Below are 24,743 nucleotides of genomic sequence, written 5' to 3'. Positions count from 1 at the left end.
AAAAACACAGAGGCCCACAAAAGGTTAATTTCATCTTCAAAGCTTGTAAAAAATTAGCTTAACACATTCTATTCATTATCTCAAAAAGAGACATCACTGCCAATTGTCTTTTGGGACACTGAGCAGATGTTTCCGTTCACACTGACCTGCAATAGTTGTTGCAGTAAACTATCTCGAGCATGACTTTATGTACTAATAACAGACGCAAAGTCTTTTCAGCGGTGTGCCACTCTGCACACATCTGCACTCCTCACCTCCAGACTCTCCACCTGTTGCTGTACTGCCTCTAGAGACCCGTTTAGAAGACGCAGCCTGGACACAGAGTACCTCCCCTCCATCAGGTAACCATTAATCTCCTCTGAAGCTCGCCGGTACAGCGTCCACTGCTCCAGCATGGACCGCAGGCTCACCTTCATCTGGCTTATCTGATAGGAAAGGTGGGAGACAAAACGTGTAAGCATCTTGAAAGTACAATGGGGAGATCTAGGCAACAATCATGAGGGTAAGGGTTCCACAAAGCTCACCATGTGGTCCAAATGAGCCCAGGATTGGTTCAGTCCTTTAAGGGTCTCTTTGACGACAGAGCAGGCGGCTCCTGTCTTATCCTGGATGAGAGCATTCCCTCGTTCCTCAGCTTTCTGTAGATCCTTCTCTTTTTCCTTCACTAATTCCTCCAACTCCTGCAGCAAACAAATCCTTTGTTTTTACTTCCTAAAAAATAAAACTCAAACTGTGTGTTGCATCCATAGCATCGGTGTATGCATGTGTACCTGACAGTCTTTAAGTGCATTCTGCACAGACGCCACATCCTCTATCCTGTGTCTCTTCTTCAGTTTATCCTCCTGTAGTGTGAGCCAGGTATTCAAGGCCTGAACTCCATTTTCATGCTCCAACCAACCTTCCAAAAGTCCTTCCAAAAGCTGAATCTAAAATATAGACGGAATTCAGAACAATTTTAGAACTCAGAAACTGCAAATATAAGAAGAAAACAGTCAGGTCTGTGACACTGTAACTGAAACATTACCTTTTCAGCAATGAGCCCCTGTAGTATCTGCCATCGTCTGTTCATAGCTCCCAGCTTCTCAGCAAAGTCTGTTTTGTCACTGCGCTTTCCCTCCACATCTTGACTGCTGATCTGCAGCACTGACTGGTTCACAAAGTCCACAGTCAACTGCTTACAGGTCAGATCTATGCGGAAACCCTGTGAAATATAAAAGAGACACTGTGATGAGGAAGAGGGGATAAGAGAAAAGACACAACATACATAACTACTGAACTCTTTGGTTGTTATCAGAAAAACAAAACAGTTTTCTACCTTATACTTCTGTAAGAAGTCCTGGACCAACTCTGAGCCTACAGCTCCCATGATTTTGTTCTGGTCCTCCTGTATGAGGTTTTCCAAGAGAGAGATCCAGCTCATCAGCTCTGTGATGGCGTGCCGGGAAGCCAGCTTCTCCATCTGCAACTAAGGGACGACAGCAGAGGGGTTACAATGTATACAGCACCAGCTAGGACAAAAACCTCTTGGGAAGAAAAATTGTGCAACAATTGACAAACATTAAAGTTGAACGGCTGCTGTTCTCAGACCTGGTGTAGCTTCTCTTGTACTACAGGAATACGAGTCAACAGCTCAGCCCACTGAGTGTCAATGTGGCCCAATGCCGTCCTGAGACCAGCTGTATCTACTCTTTTCAGTCGCAGAAGCTGGTTGCCTGTGCTCAGCACAGACGAACGAAGGGACGACTTAGCATCCACCTCTTTGGAAAATTCCTGTCAGAAGCAAATATGGCCGCGAGTTCAGTTGCAATCTAACCATGCGTTCATGAACAACAGAGACGATATTATTTTAAGTGTGCGGTACATTGTTGCTGCTCAAACTAACCAGGAAGGCATACAGGTGGTCTCTGACGGTCTCTAGCTCCTGAGGCACTGTCACTGACTGGGTCGTCCAGAACTCCAGCTGGTCCAGAGCCGAATGCAACCAGTGGCTCAACTCTGCTGACTCACTCTGGTACCTGAAGGTGACACACAGGACAAAATGTGATATTTTAGTTTCGACAGCTTCTGAAAGGAATATTTCTTTCTGTATTGAGCCTCAGGGTATCACAAACAGGATCGGTGACTCACATAGCTACAATACTGATTTGATTCTTGGCACGCTGTCAGACAAAACAAACTCAGACTATTGTTAGACACAGACCTGCTCCAGTGTTTAAGCGTGGAATCAAGGCGGTGCAGCTCCTTGTTGACCTTGGTAGTGGAGGAGAGCCAGTGATCTCCCAGCTGGGTTAGCTGGTTCTCCAAGTCTGAGCAGCCAACAGACAGAAGAAGCCTCTTGCCCTCCTCCAGGACCTGGTACAGCTGGGACTGATGCTTCGTCAGGCTGGCCTTCAGACGCTAGAGGACAGAGGGATAGTTCATATTATACCAAGCATGCTTGACTACAGCTTTCAGGGTACGTCAGATGACATCTTGATCGCGTCGTGCAGTATAAGGATGTATGTATTTGGGCATCTATGCGTGTCCAGCCTGTTTACCGTACTAACCTGGAAGAGGCCGATCCTTTCAACAAGTCTATCCTCCGTCTCCTCGACCAGGCCTACAGTAGGGATGCTACATTCCACAGCCTCCAGCTGTCTACACACAGCCTGGTAGTCTTCCACAAGCCTGCTCCATGACTGTTAAAGAGAGGAGGCAGAGGAGAGTGGCTAAGTTAATTCATTCTACATGTTATATTTAACTTTGTACTGTTCCTATTTGTTGTCACTCATTCCCACCTCAAGTATGCCCTCCAGCTCCACTCCCCTCCTGTGGGCCTGTTTGAGCACACTGTGGGCTAAGGCCATGGTCTCCTCCAGGGCCTGGCTTTCCCTCTGCGCCACCAGACTGGACACTTTACTATAGAGTGCCTGGGTGAGGATCATATGGCACTCCAGACCCTGGAAAAACTCCTGTATTTAAGGAAAACATGTTTGAAAGACAATGTTAGAAAAGAAAGAAATAAGTCTCCAGGTGAACAACAAATATACTGCGACCCCCTTTCACCACCCTCCTTACTTTGTGTTTCTCCAGTAACATCTGGACCTCTATGACAGAAGCCACTGTCATCTTCTGATCGGCAGCCATCTTGTCCTGGGCGGTGTCCACCAGGTCTGTGAGGTCATGAAGTGCAGCTTCATACTGAGCCTTGAGAGACAAGCCGTGGTTCAGGCTGCTACGTCTGGAACCCACCATCAGAACCAGCTCCTCGTATGCATCCTACACGAAACCATCAACATGTTATCACCAGCGGGGCACAGTGGAAGAGAAAGAAGAAAAGAGCTCCATAGGGAATCTGATATTACCTGTAGTTTGAGAAGTTCCTGGTTGGAGATCCTGTCGGATTGGAGTCCCTCTGCTCTTGTCTTCAGCTCCGTCACTCTCTGCTCAAACTCTCTCAGACTCTCCTCTACCTCTGACAATGTCTACAAAAGATGCAACACATTTAATGAAGCTACTGCCAATTCGCTGCATCTGTGGGATTTCTATATTTTGTATGGTCGGTATTATACCTCTATCTGTTTGGACGCAGGTCTGTCCACAGTTCCAGCCATCTTCTGTAGCAGCAGGTGTTTATTTTCACCCAGAGCAGTGAACAGCATCCTCAGTTCATTCTGTCAAGTACAACAGAAACAATGTTCTCACTAAGCGAGGCAACTTCCCTATTCACAAAAAAAACAACGCTTTTTACTTTTACAAGTTGAATCAAACGGACTGGTGTATTGATAGAGTTGCCATTGCACCTGGAAGGTTGAGTATTCCTGTAGCCTGTCCCTCATAGCATCACAGTGTTGCTCCAGGGTGGAGTCAAGCAGCCCCATCCTCTCCTGCAGGCCCTCCAGTGTGTCCTCCATCAGGGCTTGCTCCTCTCCTCCACACAGCCGGCCGGCTCCTCCACCCAGAAGGTCTCTGCACTGGTTTACCTCCCCGGTCATCGCCTTCAGCTGTTTATTCAGACCCTGAACAGATGAGCAAAGGTCAGCGACATGGCAAATATATTCCATCCAATAGAGTTAGAATTGTGTTGTCTGTTTATTTCCTCCTTTTGTGTCTATAACAACACAAGTGTCAAGAGTACCTCTTGATTGGAAAGTTGTGTCTCTGTATCTTCAGACAGCAGCACAGGACCAGAGAGCAGCTGATTCTCAGCAGCATCCAACCAGGAGGAAGCTGCTGAAACTGCAGCGTACAGGTCCTGCTGGACTGCTGTCCCTCCTAAAGACGCCGCCAGGTTGCTGCCCCCATCCCCCGTCTGTGAGGAAGAACAAAGATTATTTACTCAGTGCATGAAAAGCTGTCAGTGAGAATGTTTTTGTTAGTCACAGAAACCATTCCCACTTGGAAACAATAAGTAATGAGAGATTAAAATAAGGAAAATCTGTGCTTCACCTCATTGGCGATTCTTTCCAGAGTCTGACTGCAGGCCTCAAACAAAGCTTTGAGAGAGCGAGAGTCGTGGCTGGCAGACATGCCTCTGAACACCACACTGGGGCTGGACAAACGGGACCGGTGCAGCACCTGCTTACAAGAGGGACGAATGAGACATATAAAAGGTCAGACTGGCAGCAAGCTGAAATTACCTACAGAATGCAATCAGCTTTAAATAATGAGTTTCAGACAACTCAGAACAGGGGTCGACTTAACACTATTTATGAAAAACATCACACTCCGTGATGTTTGCCTTGTGTACCGGGCTAAGCTGATCCTGTTCCATGGAGTTGAGGGAGAGCTGCAGCTTTGTGCTCTGATCTTTATTCAAGTATTCCCAGCGCTGTCTCATCTGGTCCAAAGGAGACACGGCCTCAGGCTCCAGCAACACTCCTCCTGGGATGGACACCTCGCTGTGGGAGGTAGAGGGGTGAGTCGTGGTGTTTCACCAGCAAGTTCCAATGTAATTAAATGTTTACCCTGCTTATTCAAATAAACATAACAAATAAACAAATACATCGAACTAAAATCACAGAAGCTCCTCATTAATGTGTGGCAGAGTAATGTTTGTTCCCCCTGTGTAAGGAACAACAAAGTAAGTGTGAGAAGAGTAGAGGGAAAGTACCTGTCCCCATTGGGTGTGGTCTGTTGGAGTAACTCCTCTCCAACGCTGGCTACAGACTGGAGCAGCCTCTTCTGTTCAGCTACTTGCTCCTGCAGCTCCTTGGAAGTCGACATACAGCATTTAGGCCATTAAGAATCAGAGTTATATCAGATGTATCTAGAAGAACCACTTCCTTTCTTAATAGGTTCCAATTAGCTATCAAGAAGAGACTTGTTCTGCCCGACAGCACTAATTAAATTGATGAGCACCAAACATGACAGCCGTTTGGCACTCCAGGCAATCAAGATGGAATCAGCTCAGGCCCGTTAGATATACAACTGTACAAAAGTTCATCTTCTTACCCTCTGTCGAAGAAGGTTGTCGTGGTACTGCTGGGTGCGTGTGGTTCTGGCCTGGGAAAGCCAATCCTGGACATTGGGACTCTGGGACAGAGACGAGTCCGGCTCACTGTCCTCCTGCTCCTGCAGTGAACCCTGGGAGAAAGACAGAAGGACGTCAACACTTGTCAAATGCTCAAAAGCATTAACAGAAGTGAAAAAAGGACGGGAAAAAAAAAAGATTTTCTTTCTGAGGAAGAGGTGATAAGGTTTGTGAGTTTGTAAAGAACAGAAAAGGGAACAAAGATTGCAGCCTATTTTTCAAATAGACTCAGATAAATGAGCTATTGTAGATCCTCTGTGTTGTCGAGTCATTTTGTGAATTAATGGATCTGATTATTGACTAAAAGAACACATTAAGGGAGGTCAGCAACAAGGGAAAAATCATTTTCAGTGGAAATTCAGTGATTTTTTACCACACACAGAAAATGTAGTTGGTTTTTTCCCCCAAAGGGGCCAAAGCCAAAATGTTGTGACATCAGAACCACACCTGCTGCAGTACATGTAGTGTTAGCATGAGATGAGGTAGCATCCTTTTGTCCGTTGTTTGAGGCCCATTGTGAGACACACAGGCTATTGTTGTTCCATAGTGGGAAACAGTGGACTTTTATGAAGGAGCATGACACGACCTTTAGTATTTACACAATACTTCCATTGATGCTGTTACACAGTGTCACATAATGCAACACAGCACAACAAAAGTCACACAGAGGCAGGGAGGAAGGAAAAGCTGGGAAATTGAAAAAAGTGTGGTAACGCGGAGGGGAAGGGAAATGAAGGTGTGGAAGAGGAGAGGTCCATAGACCACAAATGACCCTTGACCTCACCTGTATGCCAACTTGTTTGTCCTGCAGCATCTTCTGCAGCTCCATCAGGCTGTCTTTGAGGGAGTGCAGTTTGAAGGTGAGTTGCTCCGCCTCTCCTTTCGTCTCGGCCCGGCCCTCCAGCAGTAAGCTCTCGCTGTGGACGGACAGCTCTGAGAGATACGACACCTTCTGCTCGATCTCAAACAGCATATTCTGGAAAGACGTAAACACAATTATCAATCTCAACCTTTTTGGTTTGTGACCCAATGAAATGATGCAACGTTTACTTGTGGCCGCTCGTCACCAGACGAGAGGTAAAACCGAAGAGCGATGTTTTTCTTTATTATATTTAGAAAAAAGGTAAAATTATACATTAATTCTGGTGGTTTAGTGGCTTCCACTAAACATAGTGAATGACCCTATTCGCTTTTCATAACATGCACTGTACACATGAAGCATCCTTCAGCTCGCTTGTTGTTTCTGCCTCTAACTTGTCCCAGACCTTATAAGATCCAGTTATTATCACATCAATTCTCATTCTCTTTTTCAAACTGTTGCCCGCCAAATCCTTTTCAAGATATCCCATTTACATTTCCTAACAAGGGAAATAACAAACAAAAAAACAGACTCTCCCGTTTCACGTCCAGGCTGTGTGAAAAGAGGAACATTTGTATGGAAGAAGGGGAGTTACAACCTTAATCCCCATCTTTCACACAAGGATACAAGGGCCCTTGACAGAGATGGGGAGGTAATTCTCCCCAGAGAAGTTTTCCCAACACAGAATGACGTCATGTAACTCTTTTCCTTCTATCCGGTGCTGTCATTGTGTGATTCACTGGGAAAGTGGGGAACCTCCGTTCTCTCTACACTTTACCACAAAAAAGCCTCTCTGTGGCATTCTAACCCAAATTCCTCTCGTTTGGCCCAGGATCAAATAGCTTTTGCAAAACTTGTAATGTTTCAAGTTAAAAGACAAAGGAGTTCTTTATATATTCCAGTGAGATACAATGTGTGCAGAAAGTTTAGACTCTGCAAAAGTATTTGATTAAGCCTCTGACCCGCTTAAGTGGTTTCTGAGCTGCTTACTGTGTGGTGAGTGTGTACGCGTTAAAATGAACAGACTGTGGTTGTTCTGTGAAGAGTTTACTGGAAAGTTAAATGAGCCACACAAAACTGAGGTGCAAAAATACCTAAAAAATAATACTATCCTAATGCAGAACCCCGATTCATCCGATAAAACATTTTAAACACAATGTATTTGTAACCAAAGCCTTCAATATACAGGATATTCTTTTATTCCTTTCGGCTCCCTTCCTGCCTGAGATAGTCCACTTCAATTTCCTCCCCTCACTTCATCTCTATAACCTCACATCTTTTCTCACTTCTTGCTCTTTTCATTGTATCAACGCTCGAATAATCTACGCTTGCAGACAGTTTTTTCCCCCTGGAGATGAGATGGACCGGACCGCATGGACTGGACCTTTAGACCTGAGCTCCACAGGGGCCATATGTGAGCTATAATCGGCTTACTGTCTCCCAGCTGCTCCCCCCCCCCCCCCCCCCCACACACACACACTGATTTCCTTTGCCTGAGTAACAGAACTAACATTATTACTACTGAGTTACTACAGTACATCATAGGATGAATGTTTAACCATCTGATTGAATTAGTTTTGCTTTTAAAAAGTTAAAGTTACATGCTTCCACAAAAAACTGTCAAGGTACACATACACGAAATATTGTCAGTGACAGAACTGTCTGGAAACTTCCCCGTATTCAGTGCAGGTTCTGTAAAGTTATTCTTGTTTTTGAGTATGAAGTGAACAGTGTATGCGTGACTAAAATAGTAACAATAATGTAATACCAAGGGAAGGAATCCACAGATAGTCATTATTTCTGGCACCGTGAAGCAGCCAGATACTTCACTTTGGCCTTTGATAACTCCCTCTTGATGAAACAGTGGCATACACACTTTCATACCGCGCCTCAGGCAGTGGTAGGTTTTTCTTGACTGTGTCGGTTGAGGACAACTTTAAAATAAAATCTGCACGTATCAGGACCCATCACACCATCTACTGCGGGCAGCATTGTTGTCCTTGGGAATCTAAGCAAACCAAGCTCAATATCTTTCAGCGCTCAGTCAACCTTCGATGAAAGCAGAAATGTCATTCTCACCTGACAGTCGATGAGCTGCTCCTCCATGTCCAAGTCCTCATTTTGGGCCTGAAGGGCAGAGCTTAAAGTGGCTCGAGTGCTGAGCAACCAATGGTCGAGCTCCTCGGCCTCGCTGTGGTAACGCTGCAGCGCCTGTTCCTGTCGCTGCTCTTCCAGCTGTTCACTTAGTTTTTCCTGTTATGAAGACGGACAGACATTTTTAGATTCCACAGGTGAAACAATTGTGACACTATAGTTAAGTTCAGTAAATAAGAATGAAAATATGCAAATTTGGGAGATGTAAATGAATATCATCTTTAAGCGCCTCACCTCCAGCAGCTGCCGTTTCCCAGAAGCCTTCATTCTAATGGTGGCCATCCTCTCTCCCAGCACAGTGAGAGTAGACTGGAGAGCCAGTTGGTCACCAGCCTCCCCATCGCTGTCGCTGTCTGCCAGCTCCTCAGAGAAACACGTCTGCAACTCACCAATCTCATCTTGCAACATGAGGATCTCATCCATCACAGCCTGGACAGATGGAGATAAAAACAAGTGCACTGTAGCCAAGTGGGGACAGCCCATGCCCTATAACAGCGACGTCCCAGGTCCAATTCTGACCGTAGGAACTTTATTGCGTGTCACACTCCTCCCTCTCTCTCCACATTCTACTCTCCTCTACAAGAGATGTCTTCTGTCTGTCTGAACATGTTCTATTACTTTCAATGTTGTCAATATTGACTCCTCCTCTCTCTTTCTCTGTGACACACACAAACATATCTCCAGACCTCTCCACCCCCCCCCCCCCTCTCTTACCTGGTGTGCAGCCATCTGGCTCTCGGGGCTCTTGTTGGGCTCCAGGCCCTCATTGAGCGATCCCTCGATGGACTCCATCTTAGTGGAAATGGACTGGAGGGACTCCTGATAGTGTTGCTGCCGCTCCAGAGCCTCGTACAGACTCTTCTGCTTCTCGCTGATCTGTGGTCAGAGTAAAGAGGTGGAAAGAAATGAATGATGGCAAAAATCAAGATGGTAACTGGAGAACAAGAAGTCCACTGTACCATCATTTATCTTATGATGTGTGGTAGAGGAGGAATATTATGATTTCAATTTAATATCAGTTTGAGTTTCAGTTCAGATTTTGGCAATAGTGTACTCTTGCTAAAGATACACTGATCCCTGATTTTGTCATAACTGTCCAAAAATGTCCCAAATACTTCAACTGTGAACTTCACAGTAAGCAGGATTTCTTGGATCAAAATCTTTTACTGCCCACGTCATACTTTCTTGGTTTATATTTCTTAATTCATTGAGTTCATTGTAGCTGATGATGTACCACGTTCTTGAGTATTTCCCAGGATCTCTGCAGGTCGTCCAGGTTAGCAGCACTGGTCTCCATAGACGGGTCGTACAGCTCCCGGAGGGGCGCTCGGCTTAAGGCACCTCGACCCTGTGGCACAACAACACGGTGAGTGTAGGCCTCACTAGTGTGTGAGAGCGATGTGGAGCAGATGGTTGAAGAGGGTGTGTTGGTTCTCACATGGCCTTATGTCCTCAAACATACTGTCAACAAGGAATTTGAATTGCCACATTTGGAGGGAATATGCCCACATCTGCTGTATGTACAGCATAGAACATATAGATATAAACTAATATAGAGAGTTGAGTAAAAATATCTTCAACCCATTGCAGTTCTAGGATAAGGTAAATCTGAATTGAAGATCTGGCTGACTGAAGTCCGATCAGGTTAGTTTGAAATCTCTCCCAAGATAATTTCCTTCGATCACTTTCCAACTGCCTTATTGATTTTAGTTCACTTCCAACAGTTGGGCTCACATGACATGTCACAAGACAAACATACTGTATTTACACACAATGATGTAAATTGCTGTTTCTCTCAGAACAAAAAAGAGCTTCTGTTTCACTGATGCATCATTAGAAGTCATAGATTACACACAAAAAAAGATACTTTATGCTAATTTAGCTATATTGAGAAAATGACAACTTTTTCATTCACTCATTTAATCTCAGCGAAAAAAGCATGTGGCAAACAAAGTTTCTTTAGCAAAAATAAATCTGCAAACATAATGCTGATAGAAAAGGGAAAGCAGGGACATCACAGCAGCTCTCCAGCTGTTTCAATCATCCACTGTGTTGATGGAGGTGGTGATGGGGGGGGGGGCATTGTTTGGTGATGGGATGAGTTGGCATGTCCATCTTAACAAGTCAATTTTCAGTCTTAAAATCTTACATTAATTGAAACAAAAACAAAAAAGTCTGACAAAAGTTCATTATTATCATAATTCCAACACAGGCTCACTTGCTGCATTCATATTCAGTGTCTTGATATTAAATACGTAATGAAAACCCTTGCATCCAGCAATGTCATTAGGTACAAAAGCCTCTTTGAGACATGTTCATCTGCATTGGAAAACAATATCATAATCTCATCCTAGTGGCACATTGTTTTCTCATTTCAAGCAGAAGATGTTAAGACGAAATATTTGGTTGACGACTCATTAAGATGGAGATTTTTGTTGCTGCAAAGGTTAAGGTCTCTTATGACTGGGAACTTTTTTGGTGTAAAATGTAAGATAAGACAGTGGTAGTATGGACGCTGGGCAGGTCAGGTAATGCTGGAGGGCTGTGGATGAAACCAGGGTGGGGGTTTGCAGTACCTGGCTAAGAGGAGCGTCAGCGTTAGCCCCTGGGGAGGGGGAGCGGCAGGTAGGGGGAGAGGAGACCTCGCTGTTGGTGCCCTCCTCCCCCGACTCCTCCGTCACAGGGGAGAGAAGTGTGTGGCAGCGGCCGGCTGTCATCTGACCACGCATACACACACACCGCACATCAAATGCGCACATCAAAAGAAGCAGGTATAGGAAACGGGAGGCGGATCAAAACAGAAAACGCCCGGATGTGAGGGGTGAGGAGACAGAGAGAGGGAAAAATGAAGAGAGAGCAGACAAATTAATGGGGGAGTGCAGGTTAGCCAGATTGCAGTGAGTACATTGATGATTAATTAGACAGTGAGAAATCAAATAATACTGAGAGGAGACCAGATCACATTACTGCTATCGACATCAAACACTGCAACACTTTTGCCACAGCACAGCATGTTAGAGACATCGTTTACTGTTCTGCAGCATCGCAATGCTGGAGATCTCGGGCAATCAATGAGCCACTCAGATTTCTTTGCAGGATACATCAGGGGAAAGGAATGGCCATTACCAGGAAGTTGAAACGCACACATTGATAAAGTAGTACACACACAGACTCTGGTCACACCACACACACACACACACACATATACATACTGTATAGATGCTGTTTCAGAACCACAGTAATTTCCTTTCCATCGCAGACACACCTCCCTTGTAAATGACACCCAGACATCCATATCGTAGATTTCAGCTATATTTTACCAGGAATATTTTTCTTTGAGAACTAGAAAAGAACCACGTGTACCGTTTGATGCATGAGCACAATTCAAATCAAACTTTACTTACACTATATTAACAGTAAGAAGAAGTCCTGAGAAATCCAAACTTAAGGCCCAAACTTAAACAAAGTACAGCTCAAGCATTGCCTAGCTAACGGAGAATACAGCAGCAGCCGCTGTCCTAGAAGTAGCACAGTTGTCTGTGGGCCTGCATGCTTCAGAAGAGAGGCAGAGCAGAAATGTGAGCCAAGCCCTACTGGGCTGCAATTTGGCAGTTAATGCAGAACTTGGCCGACTGACTCAGGAGCTCGTTATATTTGGTAGACTTTCCTTCCCGGGCTTTATGATGCAATGCAACGCAACGACGAGCATCAGCACACCAGCACGTGTGGGAAAGAGATTACTTAGAAGCCGAGTAGTACAGTCCCAACACTGTGGTAACAATGACACAGTACTTATACTGTTAAAACAACACCAAATCAAGGATATCAGCAGTCCTAAGCAATGCTTTTATGACACACACACACACACACACACACACACACACACACACACACACACACACACACACACACACACACATCCTGTTTCCTGGCCTGCTGAGACCAAACACACCACAAACAGCACTAACAGAGCAAGCAGGCGACGAAATCAGAATACGAACGAAAGACAGAGAGGAAGAGAAGGTATTGAAGCGAACAAAAAAGAAAAAGCACATGAGGCGGACAGAGTCAGGGTAATAAAGTAAAAAAGTGAAGTGAAGTGACACAGCACAATATCAGTGCAGCGATACACAAGAGGAGAACAGTCACACTTGAGGTGTATGGATGATGAGGGGAAAACTCTTGCAATTCAAAACGCAGAAATAAATAAAAGAAGAAGAGCACATTAATGGACAGAAAAAGCCAATTATGAATCTGAATTATTTTATATTTATATGTCATGGACCACTGAATAGATGCGCATGAGGGCCTACAGCCCAATTTAAGCTTAAATGTCATCCCAGGGGTCCACATTTAGTTAACTAGGAATGTAATTGCACAGACATAACTTTGTACACAGTAAATGGGAAACAGTAACCGTAATCATAACCGTCACCCACAGACATCCTCTAATTTGGGATAACTTTAAGCCGATTACAATTATTGTGAAATTAACCGTAAACACTCTCTAGAAACTCCAAAAGGCTCCCTGGGGTTCCCCGTTTTGCAATTTTGAGAAGCAGTAGTCTGGACAGAAAGGCAGAAGGGATAGAAGCTACACATGCAAACACACACACACACACACACACACACACACACACAAACATTGCCATGCAGTATGTGTCATGTGTTAGTTTCTGGCTGATGGTGTGTGTGTCCAAAAAAGGGTTCGCCACTCACCATGACGACAGAGGGGTGTGCTGGAAGCTGCTTGTTGGCGGCGGCACCAGTGGTTGCCACAGAACTGGGCAGCTCCTCATCACTCAGCTCGTCCATGCCGTCCGAAAGGCCGTCCACCTCGTTGACCGTCAGCAGCATGGTGGCGTGTTTGGCTTTCACTGTCAGCATCTTACACTTGGAGTGGAGCGAGGCGATTTGCTCCTGGTAGCCGCGGATCTTCTGAGCCAGCTCCTGTCAAAGCATCCCACCCCAAACAGAAAAACACCAGCACCCCCAGGGTCAGGAGAGTGTGGTTCAGTCCACAGTGGAAGATCAATAGTTCCTGGTTAAATGGGATCCTGGAAAAAAGGGGGTGGATGAGTTGGTTCAGCGTTGAATGTGGTGCCGGTTTGAGAGGAGTAAGTGGAGTTGACGCATTCTCTTCTCTCTACGGTCTCTTGCTTTTGGCTTCACAGAGTGTAGGACTAGAAAAGAGAATAGCACAGCCTCTCTCTCTCTCTCTCTCTCTCTCTCTCCTGTATCTCTTAGCCAATCAGAGCAGCACAGAGGCGGGTGACTCAGAGCAGTAGCGAAGTCAACAGACAGGATGTTTGGTTGAGAGAGAGACCCTCGCAGAAATAGTTAAAAAATCCCTCACACTCCCTCTCGTACACATACACGATTGGCAAGGAAAAACAGGAAGTGATCTCACTGACTGCACCCCCCCCCCCTTCCTCTGCCTGCCGCTTCCCTCCTCGACCAATCCCCGAACCAGATTCCTTTCAACAAAAGAGAGTCGTAAGGAGAGATGGAGTGTGAAGGGAGGAGAACGACAGACATGGTGTCAAATTACAGCTATGGTATGAGCCGGCAGGCCGGGTCAAACTCCTCCTCCCCCTCCTCCGCCTTCCACTCCCCCTGTCCCGCAGATGGTCAATGCGCTGATGAGGTCATCAGGTCATGTGACTTACTGGGCCAGTGGAGTTGCAGCTTTCTGCTCAGCTTAGAGATCAAACTCAGACATAAACACACTGCCACGCCAAGCCACTCTGCAGCACGGGAGAGATTGCAGTAACAAGAAAACATATCTACAAAACAGCTGGGTTCATACACTCCCCGTCAAGTAGTAGAAGTAGATACAATTTCTTTTAACCCCCCCCCCCCCTCCTACTCGAGCTCTCTCTCCGCAGTGGAGACCAAACGCACTTACTCAGCAAACTGCCACAAAGAGTACCGGCCTTACTAAAGCAGATAAAAAAACACATCTACACTGCATCAAATAGTAATGTGTGCATACTATGTTTACATGTACCATCAGATGCTGGAGGGATGTTTGTGAGTTGGGCTTGTAGAGGCACAACACAATGCTTTTTTCCAGACCTGCTGTATGTGGTGGCGCTGCTCTGGTAACACAATGGGATTCATTGAGCAGTATTTATTCTAGAGTTTATGGTTTTATAGAAGCATCAAATAATTCCCCCTTGTTTATATTTTGAATCAAGACATTAGGGGAAGAAAATCCATACAGAGCAAGGATAGCAAATATATATACACATTGCTGAATAACTGAATGAATATCGCTCGGTCTGATTCTGTCTTAACGGCTGCCCACAATTACTTTTAGATATACAGCATGAAAACTTCTATTTGTATGATGTCTTACACTGTTACTAAGTACAGGAAATATATAACGACTCAAACCTCTGCCCTTTGATGTTGACGGCGGCCTCATTTTTAGACAGCAGCATATTATCGTCTGTGAATGTCAAGTGGCCTCTGTTCTGTTATCCTGGTTTGTTCGATTTGATGTGACGCTGATCTACAGTACAGTCAGTCTCCAAAAGCTCTTTACGTCCTTGTTGCTTTGCTGTTATTTCACAGGTCATTCTGTCATAACAAGCTGTGCATTAGGTGAATAAAGACTCATCTTTAAGTGCACTATATGGCCGAAAGTGTTGTTCATGATTCAGTCGAGGCACCTCATGCTACAGCATACAATGATATTATAAACAATAGTGTGCTTTCAAACTTTGCGGCAACAGTTTAGGGAAAGTCCTGTGGGATGTGGGAAGATCCCTGCAGCCAGGTTCCAAAAGTGAAGGATGTTATCGTGGCAAATTATTGTCCCTAGTGTGTGCTTTCTCTGACCTCATGGTGGTGTATTTGAGCCTGAAGTTCTTGTATGTTGTTGGTGGAGACGGGCCGGTCCTGGATGATGCGGTGAGCCTCCTCTATTAATCTCTGGAGGTTCTTCACTTCCTGTTCATACTGCTCATACTGCACCACAGCCTCCTGGGAAAGAGAAACCATAACAAAGAAAGGTTGAAGCGGCAATCAAACAATTATGAAATGTGACACGTATTATTGATCGCTGAAGGGAAGGGATCATTTCTTTTGCCTCTCCCTCCATGGAGGTTTAAACACCTCTTCTGTTCATTGTGTGATTCTAAAGTCTGTGGAAGCTAAACCCCCGAGATAACATTTATAATATTGCAGTTATTGTGTAAATATGTATACAAGCAGTTTATCTCAGATATGATCCCCAACCAGATCAGACAGACGGACTCATTGTTCCAAATCTTGAGTTTGCTTTAGATGTTTGTGCTCCACATTGTCACAGAAGGTCACTTGCTTCTTGGTCCAAAGGCTAATCTTCACTACAATGAGCTTAAAAGCTAATTCAGCCCAGAAACAAAGGATAGGAGGTTTATAGTGGTCTGATGGCGGCTCAACAAACACAGACATTCCTGAGATGGCCTGTTGGGACACTGCAGCAGGATTTTGAGCAACCAGTGACACGTCAATGTAGACCGATAAAACTCCTCAAACAGGGTGACAAATGACCAACTATACACCTCAACTGCTTTGAGGCCTGACAATTTTCAGTTCTACAGTTTGTATCTTGACAGATAATTTGGTAGTTTTAGGGGGAAAAAACAAAGAAACAAAATGTTATACAAACGAACACTTCTAAAGCATTTGTAACATGAGGACTGCCCTCTACCTGCAGGATGTTGCACTGCTGGATGGTGGTGTGCTGCAGTTGGCTGGCTTCTTGCTGCAGAATCTGAGCTGTGCGGCAGATAGGCAGGCTGGCCACTACCTCCTCTGGCAGCCGGAGGGCGCTCTGGCACTGCTGCACTGCCGCCACCTGCTGCTTGAAGCCCTCCATCTCCACCAGCAGACGCTTATGAGGGAATGAAGGGTTGTTGAATAAATGCGTTTAAGTTGTTGTAGTTAATCAATTAATTGTAATTGTTTGTGGTTGTCATATTGCAAGTGTCTGCATGCACTGTGTGCATTTGCAGTATTCTCTAGATGTTTGATTTCTAATCATTAACAAAGCCTTTTAAATGTGCGTGTTCACCTGTCTCTGTGTGAGCTGCTCTCTGAGGCTGAGCCTGTTGAGGTCTGGTGAGGCAAGTGTGATCTGGATCTGGTCTACAGCAGCATGGAGGATCTTCACCTCGGCCTCCAAAAGCAACATGTCCTGAGGAGAGACAACACACAGATACAAAAAATAAAAGGAAAGCACATACGGGAGTAGGAGCAGCTAATAATTTGAAAATGGATTTTTAAAAACTCTTATTTCTGATGTGGACCTGCTTGCAGTAATAGATACTCAAACACCAGTCTGCAAAAACTAATTCTTCAATTAAATTCCAGCTACAAATAAAATGGTCGGTATCTCTTCATTTGCAATTTCTAATTGAACAAGATGAATTTCATGTTATATTCCATAACCAGTTGTAACAAAGGTTGTGCTGTGTCTACACTCTAGACACTCACAGGAGGAATTGTAAATACATTTCCAAACACACAATATTATTATCAACAATCAGCAACAGACTGTCATCTGGGAACCAGGTGTTTGGCAATCAGATTACCGTAACAGATTACTGCAGCACCACCAGCTAACATACAGTACAGTGCATTCCATCACGATGGTGTAGTATTCAATTAATGCCCATGGGAGGGCACTGTCGTAGCTCCAAAGGGATGCGCACGTCTTGTTGTGCACCAAAATGTTTCGATGAAAGAAATCAAATTAACTACGACTCTTAGCGCAGATAATTTGATCAGAGATGCCGTTTGATGCCGTTTACCTTTGCTGCATCCTGCAGACTCTGGAGGCGAGTCTTGGCGTTTTGCTGCAGCTCCTCTGTGTGTCTGCTGAGGTGTTTCACCTGCTGGATCCACCCCTCCGTCTGCAACACCTCCCCCAGCTGCCCCTCCCTCTCTCCCATGGCCTCCAAGTCCCCATGGAGACCCCGACACTCCCGCAGCAACGCCTGTCACCATAGGAACATAAATTAAAAATCGGAGAGAGAGGAGTCTTTTCTGTTGCGCAATTACACTAATTGAAGCCGGCCAACACACTGAACAGTACATGACATTTCCCCGAAAGTCAAACAAGTGCGTAAATCTAATTAGCTGTTCATTTGTGGGGCGTCTTCAGATTTACGAGGTCAATGCAGGGAATATTAATATTTATTTTTGTTGACAAATAAATACAAAATGTTTCTTAACCCAATTCTTTTGTAGACGTTTTCAGACATCTTAAAGCCAAATCGCTACAGTGCGAGACTCATTAAGACTCACCTGGTGTGCTCGAATTTGCTCCTGCAGCTGCGACGCAGACCCCCAGATGATACGACCAGTGACCAGAGCTTCTGCTTTTTCTGTCCAGCCCAAAATTAATGCCTTCATACCCCGGTATTCCTCCACCTGTCTCTCTGCCTGCTCACAGAAGAAAGACCAAGAGAGAAGAATTAAAGCATAAAATACAATGCATTCTCCTGATTTTGGCCACACAATTCTGATAACTATATAAAAGATGTATTTTTGGTTTGTTAATGCAAGCAATATTGGGAACTTAGGGAAGTCGACATGACATGTTGAACTGAATGGAAATCCCACCTTCTTCAGTCTGTTGGCTCTGTCCTGGACCTGCTGCGTGGAGTGCCGTTGCACCTCTGTCAGTTTGGCCACAGCGTCGCCCAGCTGCTTACACAGCAGAGGGTTCTGCTCACCAAACTCCTGCACCGCCACTCCCAACTCGGCCACAGAGTGACCACAGCATTCACATTCGTCACAAAGAGCCTGCGAGAGAGGACGGGAGAGTAAGAAGGTGAGGCAAAAAGAGAGGAGAAAGGAGGCGATGTCCAGTCGAGGAAAATACAACAGGAGTGTAAGTGTGTGTTGTACTAAAAAGTGATCAGTAAACCTTACATCCCAGGTGGCAGGTGTTTGTTTAAACTAAAAAAAACTTTGCTCAATGTGCTCAACCCCAGTCTTGCCAAGTGTTAGAAAAGAAGATTGATACCACTCTTATGTTTGTATGATTAATATGAATCAGTCAGCAGCAGGTGAGCTTAGCATAAAGACTGGAAACAGGGGGAACTGCTAGCCTGGCTCTGTCTGAAGGTAACAAAATCGGCCTCCCAGCACCTCTAAAGCTCACTAATCTAATACATTATATCTTGTTTCATTAATCTGTACAAAAATAAAAAGTTGTGGTTTTACAAGAGAGAAGTGCGTAATTATAGAGCGTCAGAGCCGCTGGTAGACGGACGAGTTGAAAAAATGACAAAGGATTGACTACACGCACTCCAGGCCTGGTGGGTCAACAGATGGTCAGAGGAGGGAGAGAAGGAAAAAAGTTGGGTCGACAACAAGGAGAACAGGAGGAAGGGGCCGTGTCTCCCATCTGGGATACTCCTCTAAGAAGTGGGTCATCGTTGAAGGCAGATTTCAGTTCATGCCATTCCAACTCTCCCACACTCATTAACCTCAACATCTGCAAAATGAATAGCCAATTTAACAAAGGTTAATTGCTTGTTAATTAGTCAATCTGTCTAGTTGATTACTTTGGTCTCTTCTTTTGCCTCCTCCAGGTCGGCACCCTTGTCTTCCAATTTCCGAGCGATGGTCTTCAGCTTTGCCTCGATGTCCTGGAGTCTGAAGCTGAAGTCCTCCTTCACATCTCTGGTCTGCTGCACCTCCCTTTCTCTCGCCTGGACCTGAAGCAGATGGCATAAATACACAATACTCTAGACATCAAAATCTAACATGCATAATTTAACAATGCTATATGGTTATGGGTTTTTCAGCATTCACTCTCTGGACACAATAAGAGAAGTAAACAATGGTGCATACTGTTAAAGGGACACTGCTTCACTTTTTTGTTCAGTGTTTTTAACGCAATTAACTTACTAAACTCACATTTGAAAGCCCTAGTTAGTTAATGAAACCACTACATTAAGTAAAATGTTAAACTCTAGCGAAGAGAGGTCACCTGGTCTTCAGCGGATCCCAGAGCCAGAGCCACCTCAGCCAGCTGCATGCTGAGCTCAGAAGGCAGACCAGCCTGGAGGTCCTGGTACTTGGACTGCTGCAGCTCCGTCATGCGCTCCACACTCTGACGCCTGCTGATAACCTCACCGTGTGCCGTCTACAACACAAACAACATATTTGCTGTTATGATGTGACACTATATTTATGTCCAAACAAGCCAGAGAACTTCTTCACCTAGTTGTCGAGGATGTGTCAGTTTGTCCTGATGTGTTAGATGTGTGTGTGTGTGTGTGTGCCTACCTCTAGCTCTTGCAGCAGTGAATCCAGGTCTGCAGTGGGACTCAGCAGTAAACCACGAGTATCTTGGATCCAGCCTTTGACCAAGCCCAGCTCCTTCTCCACCTCCTCTCTCTCCCTCAACTCCTGGTGTACCTGAGCCCTGCTGGCTCGTACCCGCAACACAAGGCTAGACAACACACAGTGGTAATGAATCAAGGAACAAATCAAGCATTTTAGAAGCTGTTATCACAGTGTATATTTTTAGTTCATACAAAGTCATGAGGTTAATCCTGGAGCGGCCACAGCACTGGGTCACTCACCTGTCATATTGCTCCTGCATGCTTCTGATCTGTTGTAGGCAAGGCGTCTCTTCAAGTCCATTCTCTGCCTTTCTCTCCATGGCCTCCTCCTCCTCTCCTCTGAGGCTGCGGGTGTGTTGCCCTAACAGGGCCAGGATGGACTGCTCCCTCTCCACCTCCAGGCCGAAGGAGTCGTGGTACTCCAGGAGGCTCTGGAGCGCCGCCCTGGTGGCTGCCTTCTCAACTGTGCAGTCTGGGACACGACTGTGAAGGTCTTGTGACACGGAGCGCACCTTCTCCATCTGAGGGAAGTTTATGTGCAAAGATTGAGGTTCAGCTGATGCAGCAGATTTAGGGTTGATTATTTACTCTTTACAAGCTCATAAACATGGATGTTTTCAATGTTGAATTTGTTGAATGTGTGTATATATATATATATATATATATATATATATATATATATATATATATATATATATATATATATATATATATATATATATATATATATATATATATATATATATATATATATATATATATATATATATATGTGTCACACCATCTGTCTGACTACATTTCACAAATAATCTTTCAAAGTGTTATCTGCAGTATTCACAATGATAGTCTGACAGCAAAAGCCGAAACAAGAGTCTCATTCAAGTGCAGTGAATGACATCATGTTCAGTTGAACAAAGGAGCCATAGAAAGTTGCTGAACAACAGGAAATGTGCCATATATACTGAATAAGGAAGTGGCCACCATTCATTCCTTACAGTTTGACCTAATTTCCCTTTTAGAAGCAGTGCTTTGTGGGAATTCTTGGGAGCTGACAGCGTCCACATTTGAAATAGGCCAAAAGGCGGGAAAATGCTTAATACACAAGTGTTTTGGCAGGAGAAAACAACTGGCCTGAGGCCTGTAGTTACATCACAGCACACCAACTGGTATTGAGCTGTTGCTGTGTTTGACCTAAATATGTGAGAGCAAGAAAAACTTTCCAGATGTTTGTCAACCGTAAGTGTCCTCTGTGTAAAAACATCTGTGGACTGTAGGCACACCGATGGTTCGTTTTACACGGTACCTGCGTATCATTGAAACACACTCACCATACATGCAATATGCACCTGAACATGTGAAGCACACAGGGAACCATGCACAGTATCACCAACACATTTACGGTATCTTCTCCTACCTTGTCAGTGAAGGTCCTCCACTCCCTCGCAGTGTCCTCCAGTGCCCTCTCCTGGGCTCGGGCCACACTGCGGAGCCTGGTCCACCGCTGCCACAGTGACGACACAGAGTGGCTGGTGACAGCTTTGCTGGACTCAGAGACGATCTGCTCCAACTCTATTGAATTCTCCTTCAACGCATTTAGAGGCAACTCGAGCAGATGGATGTGAGCCACAAGAGACTACAGCCAAAAGATGACAAAAGATACACAAAAGTCATTTAAAAAAAATGCAGTCTAAAGAAACATTTGTTCAATGGAAAACTAAAATTCTCCCCTAAAAGAAACAACTCTGCAGACACACACGTGAACAAGGAATAATGCATAAACACTCCACTGTTTAAATATTAATGTGCATCTGCTGCCATGACAAGAACTTACAGCCACGTGGGACACAACACATGCAAGTTAGACAATTTCTATGAACATCAGATAACTCTTTTCTACAGTATCTCTGTTTCATGAGTGGAGGATAGTGTCCCACCTTATATCTCTGACACTTTTCCTCAGCTTGCTGGATACTGACGGCTTTAGCTGTAGTGAACATGGCCATCTTGCCCTCTGCGTCATTCATCTGTTCAACTAGTGTCTCTTTCTCATGTTGGAAGGAGGTCCATAGAGCTGTGCAACTGAGGAAATTATACAAATTACAGACTGCCATTGATGGAGATATATTATTAAAACATGCATCATATGGACTGCCCATGTCAGCTGTGCATGGACATATTACTTGGCTCCCCATTAACAGTAATACACACCTCTGCAGCGTCTCTCTGTAGACATCCAGTTGCTGTTTGACTTCTGTATTTCTCAGCAGCATTGCCTCCACCTTTTCTCTAAATTCACCCATCGCTTCTGTTTTCATAAAATCCTCGAGCAGAGGATCCAGAGTCCTCAGCTCCTCTAAACCAGTTGTAAAGTTCTTCTCCTGGGCTGAAATATCGTCAACGTCCCACACACAATCTGTCTGGTTCTCAAGATCCACCCCCGAGCTGGCCCTCTGGAGCAACGCTGCAGCAGAGTCCAGACATTTCTGCATGGACTGCAGAGATGAGTGTTGTCTCCGGACCAGGGAAAGCACTTGATCCACAGCCAGCTAGAATATGCAGAAGGTGATTTCATTAACCTTTTTTTTGAATTTCTTCACACAACTGAAGTTATAAATGCATGACTACATCTTTACAACAAGCATGGTCCTGTCAGGGAAAATCAGTTAAGTACATTATATCTGTAAAGATGTCCTGTTCCCAAGCTTTACTTTCAGCTTTAGTGACTAAACTTCAGTAGTTTTTAACTGAAGTATTATGCAGAGTAAAAAGGGTCGTCACATGTTGGGAAACTAATTTTGGTCAAAGGTCAAAACTCTCCTCAGTGGAGAATGGAGTGAGGGGTATTGAGATATTTTTCTTTGTAAAACGTTGCTGATTAGAAACGGCTCTGCTATGTCATTCTAACTTTTACTTATTACTTATTCAACATAATGGAATCTTTGGGATATGGCATTTACCACATTATATCCCCCACAGTTTTAAATATTAATAATAACTTAAGTACTTGTTCAAACTTCATGGAATCTCTTGAACTGTCTTTTAAATATTTCAGCTTCCCTAAGCCCATTAATATTAATAGAATGAGCGACCAGGAGATGGAAAATAATATTCAGTAGGTTCGAGCCACAGATGATGAGTTCAGGGTATCAATTATAAGAATAAAAGACTGGAAAATGTCTTCACGACTGTAATTTCTGAATAATATAGACACATACCTGTTTTCCGCTGATTCCTTGTTGAACTTCAGCTCCCAGCTTTGCCAGCTCCTGTAGTTTCTCTTCTATGTTGGCAGGAACTGTTTTTTTCCGACTAAAATACCTTTGCTTTTCTCTGCTACCTAAGGCATCTCCTATCCTACATCTACTCTTCACTTCCTCCTCTAAGATCTTCAGTTTGCGCACTTCCTCATTTACCCTCTCAATCCTGACCCCTGAAAGAGTCAGAGGCTCTTCCAATTTCTCCTTGATAGTCTTAAGCCATTCCAACATTTCCACAGTTTCTTTTGTGAAATCTTCATTCTTCGTGACTGTTTCACTTTCATCAATAAAACATTTGACTTCACACCGTAAAGACTGCAATGATTCAAGCTGCAGCTTAGTTTCCTGAAAGGCATTGGGATCAAACTTCAGACCAAGGCCTTCAGTTTGATGGTTACATTCTTCAGCCTGAGAGTTCACACAATCCAGACTTCCAAGCAGCGAGTACAGACTTGTGATTCTATCCATGGCACCCTGTTGCGTGTCCGACGTCAGTCTCACCAGCTTCTCTTTCACAGACTTAAACTCTGAGTACAGCTTGGTGGATACTCTGTTGTGTTCAACCAGTGGTTTCAAGCAATCGTCAAGGTGTTTCATTCTCTGATCATTCATCCGCTTCAGCGTGTTATGGAGATTGACCAGCTGCAGTGTCTCTGCAGCTCTGAATTGTTGACCCCAACTGAGAAACCCCTCAGTTTTGCCATGAAGTTCTCTCACAGAGGGGCTAATATGGAATAAACTTTCCTTAATATTTATGTATTCATTAACTAGACAAACGATCACTTCCTCCTCACTTATACTGATAGTCTGCTTCTCCAGATTGTCAAACTGCTCCTGAAGCTCCTCCAGTGCATTACGAGTGATTTCAAAGAAAGTGCTGAAGTCTCTTCGCTCTAAGATTACTTGTTGGACTCTGTCTTTTTTCTCTTTGGCTAGAGCTAGGATGGCGTTGTACTGCTGAGGCAAGGCATTGAGCCTCTCATCTAGGTAGCAATGATCAATCTCGTTCAGTGTAGGGAGGATCTCCTGGCCTATTCTTTGGACGATAAGAAGAAGGTTCTCGTACTCTGAAGCTTGTTCTAGGACATTCTGAAAGTTAGACAGTTGTGTTTGCAACTCCGAGCTGTCGTCAATGTTGCTGAAATTGATTTCAGGGAAGGTGACGGCATCGGCTCGTCTCAACCAGTGGCAAGTCTTATCCAGGTCAACCTGGAAGTACTTCCTGGAAGTCAAGGCTTTCTCCAAGTCTATGAGCCGCTGGGTTGTCCTCTGGAGAGCGGTTTCAAACATTGCCTGCAGCTTCTCAAGTCTCGCCACAGTTTCTGCTCTCTCTTCGTCAGTGGCGTCTCTTTCTATCTCTCGCCCTTGTAACCAGAGAGACGCCAGCTCTCTCTGGTACGCTCGTAAACCGCACTGGACGCCTCGACAAGCAGCAACCTGTTTGGCTAGGTCCTCAGGGAGAAGCGCTATGTGGTCATCTATCAAAGCCTTCCTCTCCTGTTGCTGTATCCAAGACAGGGCTCTCCCCAGGCCTTGGAGGAACTGTGTCCTCTCTGTGAAGGCCTAGAGAGAAAGATTTAAAACATTTCAAAGTTTTAACAGCGTGA

General features: G+C 44.6%; 1 protein-coding gene across 1 annotated transcript in view; it reads right to left on the bottom strand.

Annotated features, from left to right (window-relative positions):
* Positions 1-24,743, bottom strand: part of syne1a (spectrin repeat containing, nuclear envelope 1a) — a gene marked incomplete at its 5' end in the record, with an annotated part of 107,988 nt that overhangs the window by 20,324 nt on the left and 62,921 nt on the right. Inside the window, 40 exons of the mRNA XM_079290869.1 lie at positions 255-425; positions 525-680; positions 771-926; positions 1,025-1,201; positions 1,316-1,465; positions 1,588-1,770; positions 1,883-2,015; positions 2,201-2,397; positions 2,547-2,678; positions 2,778-2,951; positions 3,058-3,258; positions 3,345-3,464; positions 3,552-3,653; positions 3,783-3,998; positions 4,118-4,291; positions 4,429-4,557; positions 4,730-4,880; positions 5,093-5,190; positions 5,434-5,565; positions 6,297-6,488; positions 8,451-8,624; positions 8,760-8,954; positions 9,240-9,401; positions 9,760-9,873; positions 11,102-11,242; positions 13,245-13,475; positions 15,372-15,515; positions 16,228-16,410; positions 16,591-16,713; positions 17,330-17,515; positions 17,826-17,963; positions 18,144-18,326; positions 19,094-19,246; positions 19,522-19,677; positions 19,821-19,986; positions 20,120-20,400; positions 21,294-21,512; positions 21,814-21,958; positions 22,088-22,425; positions 23,095-24,699. Of these exons, the coding sequence (XP_079146995.1) occupies positions 255-425; positions 525-680; positions 771-926; positions 1,025-1,201; positions 1,316-1,465; positions 1,588-1,770; positions 1,883-2,015; positions 2,201-2,397; positions 2,547-2,678; positions 2,778-2,951; positions 3,058-3,258; positions 3,345-3,464; positions 3,552-3,653; positions 3,783-3,998; positions 4,118-4,291; positions 4,429-4,557; positions 4,730-4,880; positions 5,093-5,190; positions 5,434-5,565; positions 6,297-6,488; positions 8,451-8,624; positions 8,760-8,954; positions 9,240-9,401; positions 9,760-9,873; positions 11,102-11,242; positions 13,245-13,475; positions 15,372-15,515; positions 16,228-16,410; positions 16,591-16,713; positions 17,330-17,515; positions 17,826-17,963; positions 18,144-18,326; positions 19,094-19,246; positions 19,522-19,677; positions 19,821-19,986; positions 20,120-20,400; positions 21,294-21,512; positions 21,814-21,958; positions 22,088-22,425; positions 23,095-24,699 (8,181 nt within the window). The remainder of the gene's footprint in view (positions 1-254; positions 426-524; positions 681-770; positions 927-1,024; positions 1,202-1,315; positions 1,466-1,587; positions 1,771-1,882; positions 2,016-2,200; positions 2,398-2,546; positions 2,679-2,777; positions 2,952-3,057; positions 3,259-3,344; positions 3,465-3,551; positions 3,654-3,782; positions 3,999-4,117; positions 4,292-4,428; positions 4,558-4,729; positions 4,881-5,092; positions 5,191-5,433; positions 5,566-6,296; positions 6,489-8,450; positions 8,625-8,759; positions 8,955-9,239; positions 9,402-9,759; positions 9,874-11,101; positions 11,243-13,244; positions 13,476-15,371; positions 15,516-16,227; positions 16,411-16,590; positions 16,714-17,329; positions 17,516-17,825; positions 17,964-18,143; positions 18,327-19,093; positions 19,247-19,521; positions 19,678-19,820; positions 19,987-20,119; positions 20,401-21,293; positions 21,513-21,813; positions 21,959-22,087; positions 22,426-23,094; positions 24,700-24,743) is intronic.

This window comes from Melanostigma gelatinosum, assembly GCF_949748355.1.
Source record: "Melanostigma gelatinosum genome assembly, chromosome: 19".
Taxonomy (NCBI): Eukaryota; Metazoa; Chordata; class Actinopteri; order Perciformes; family Zoarcidae; genus Melanostigma; species Melanostigma gelatinosum.
The sequence above is the reverse complement of the archived record's forward strand: the minus strand, read 5'-3'. Positions and strand labels throughout refer to the sequence as shown.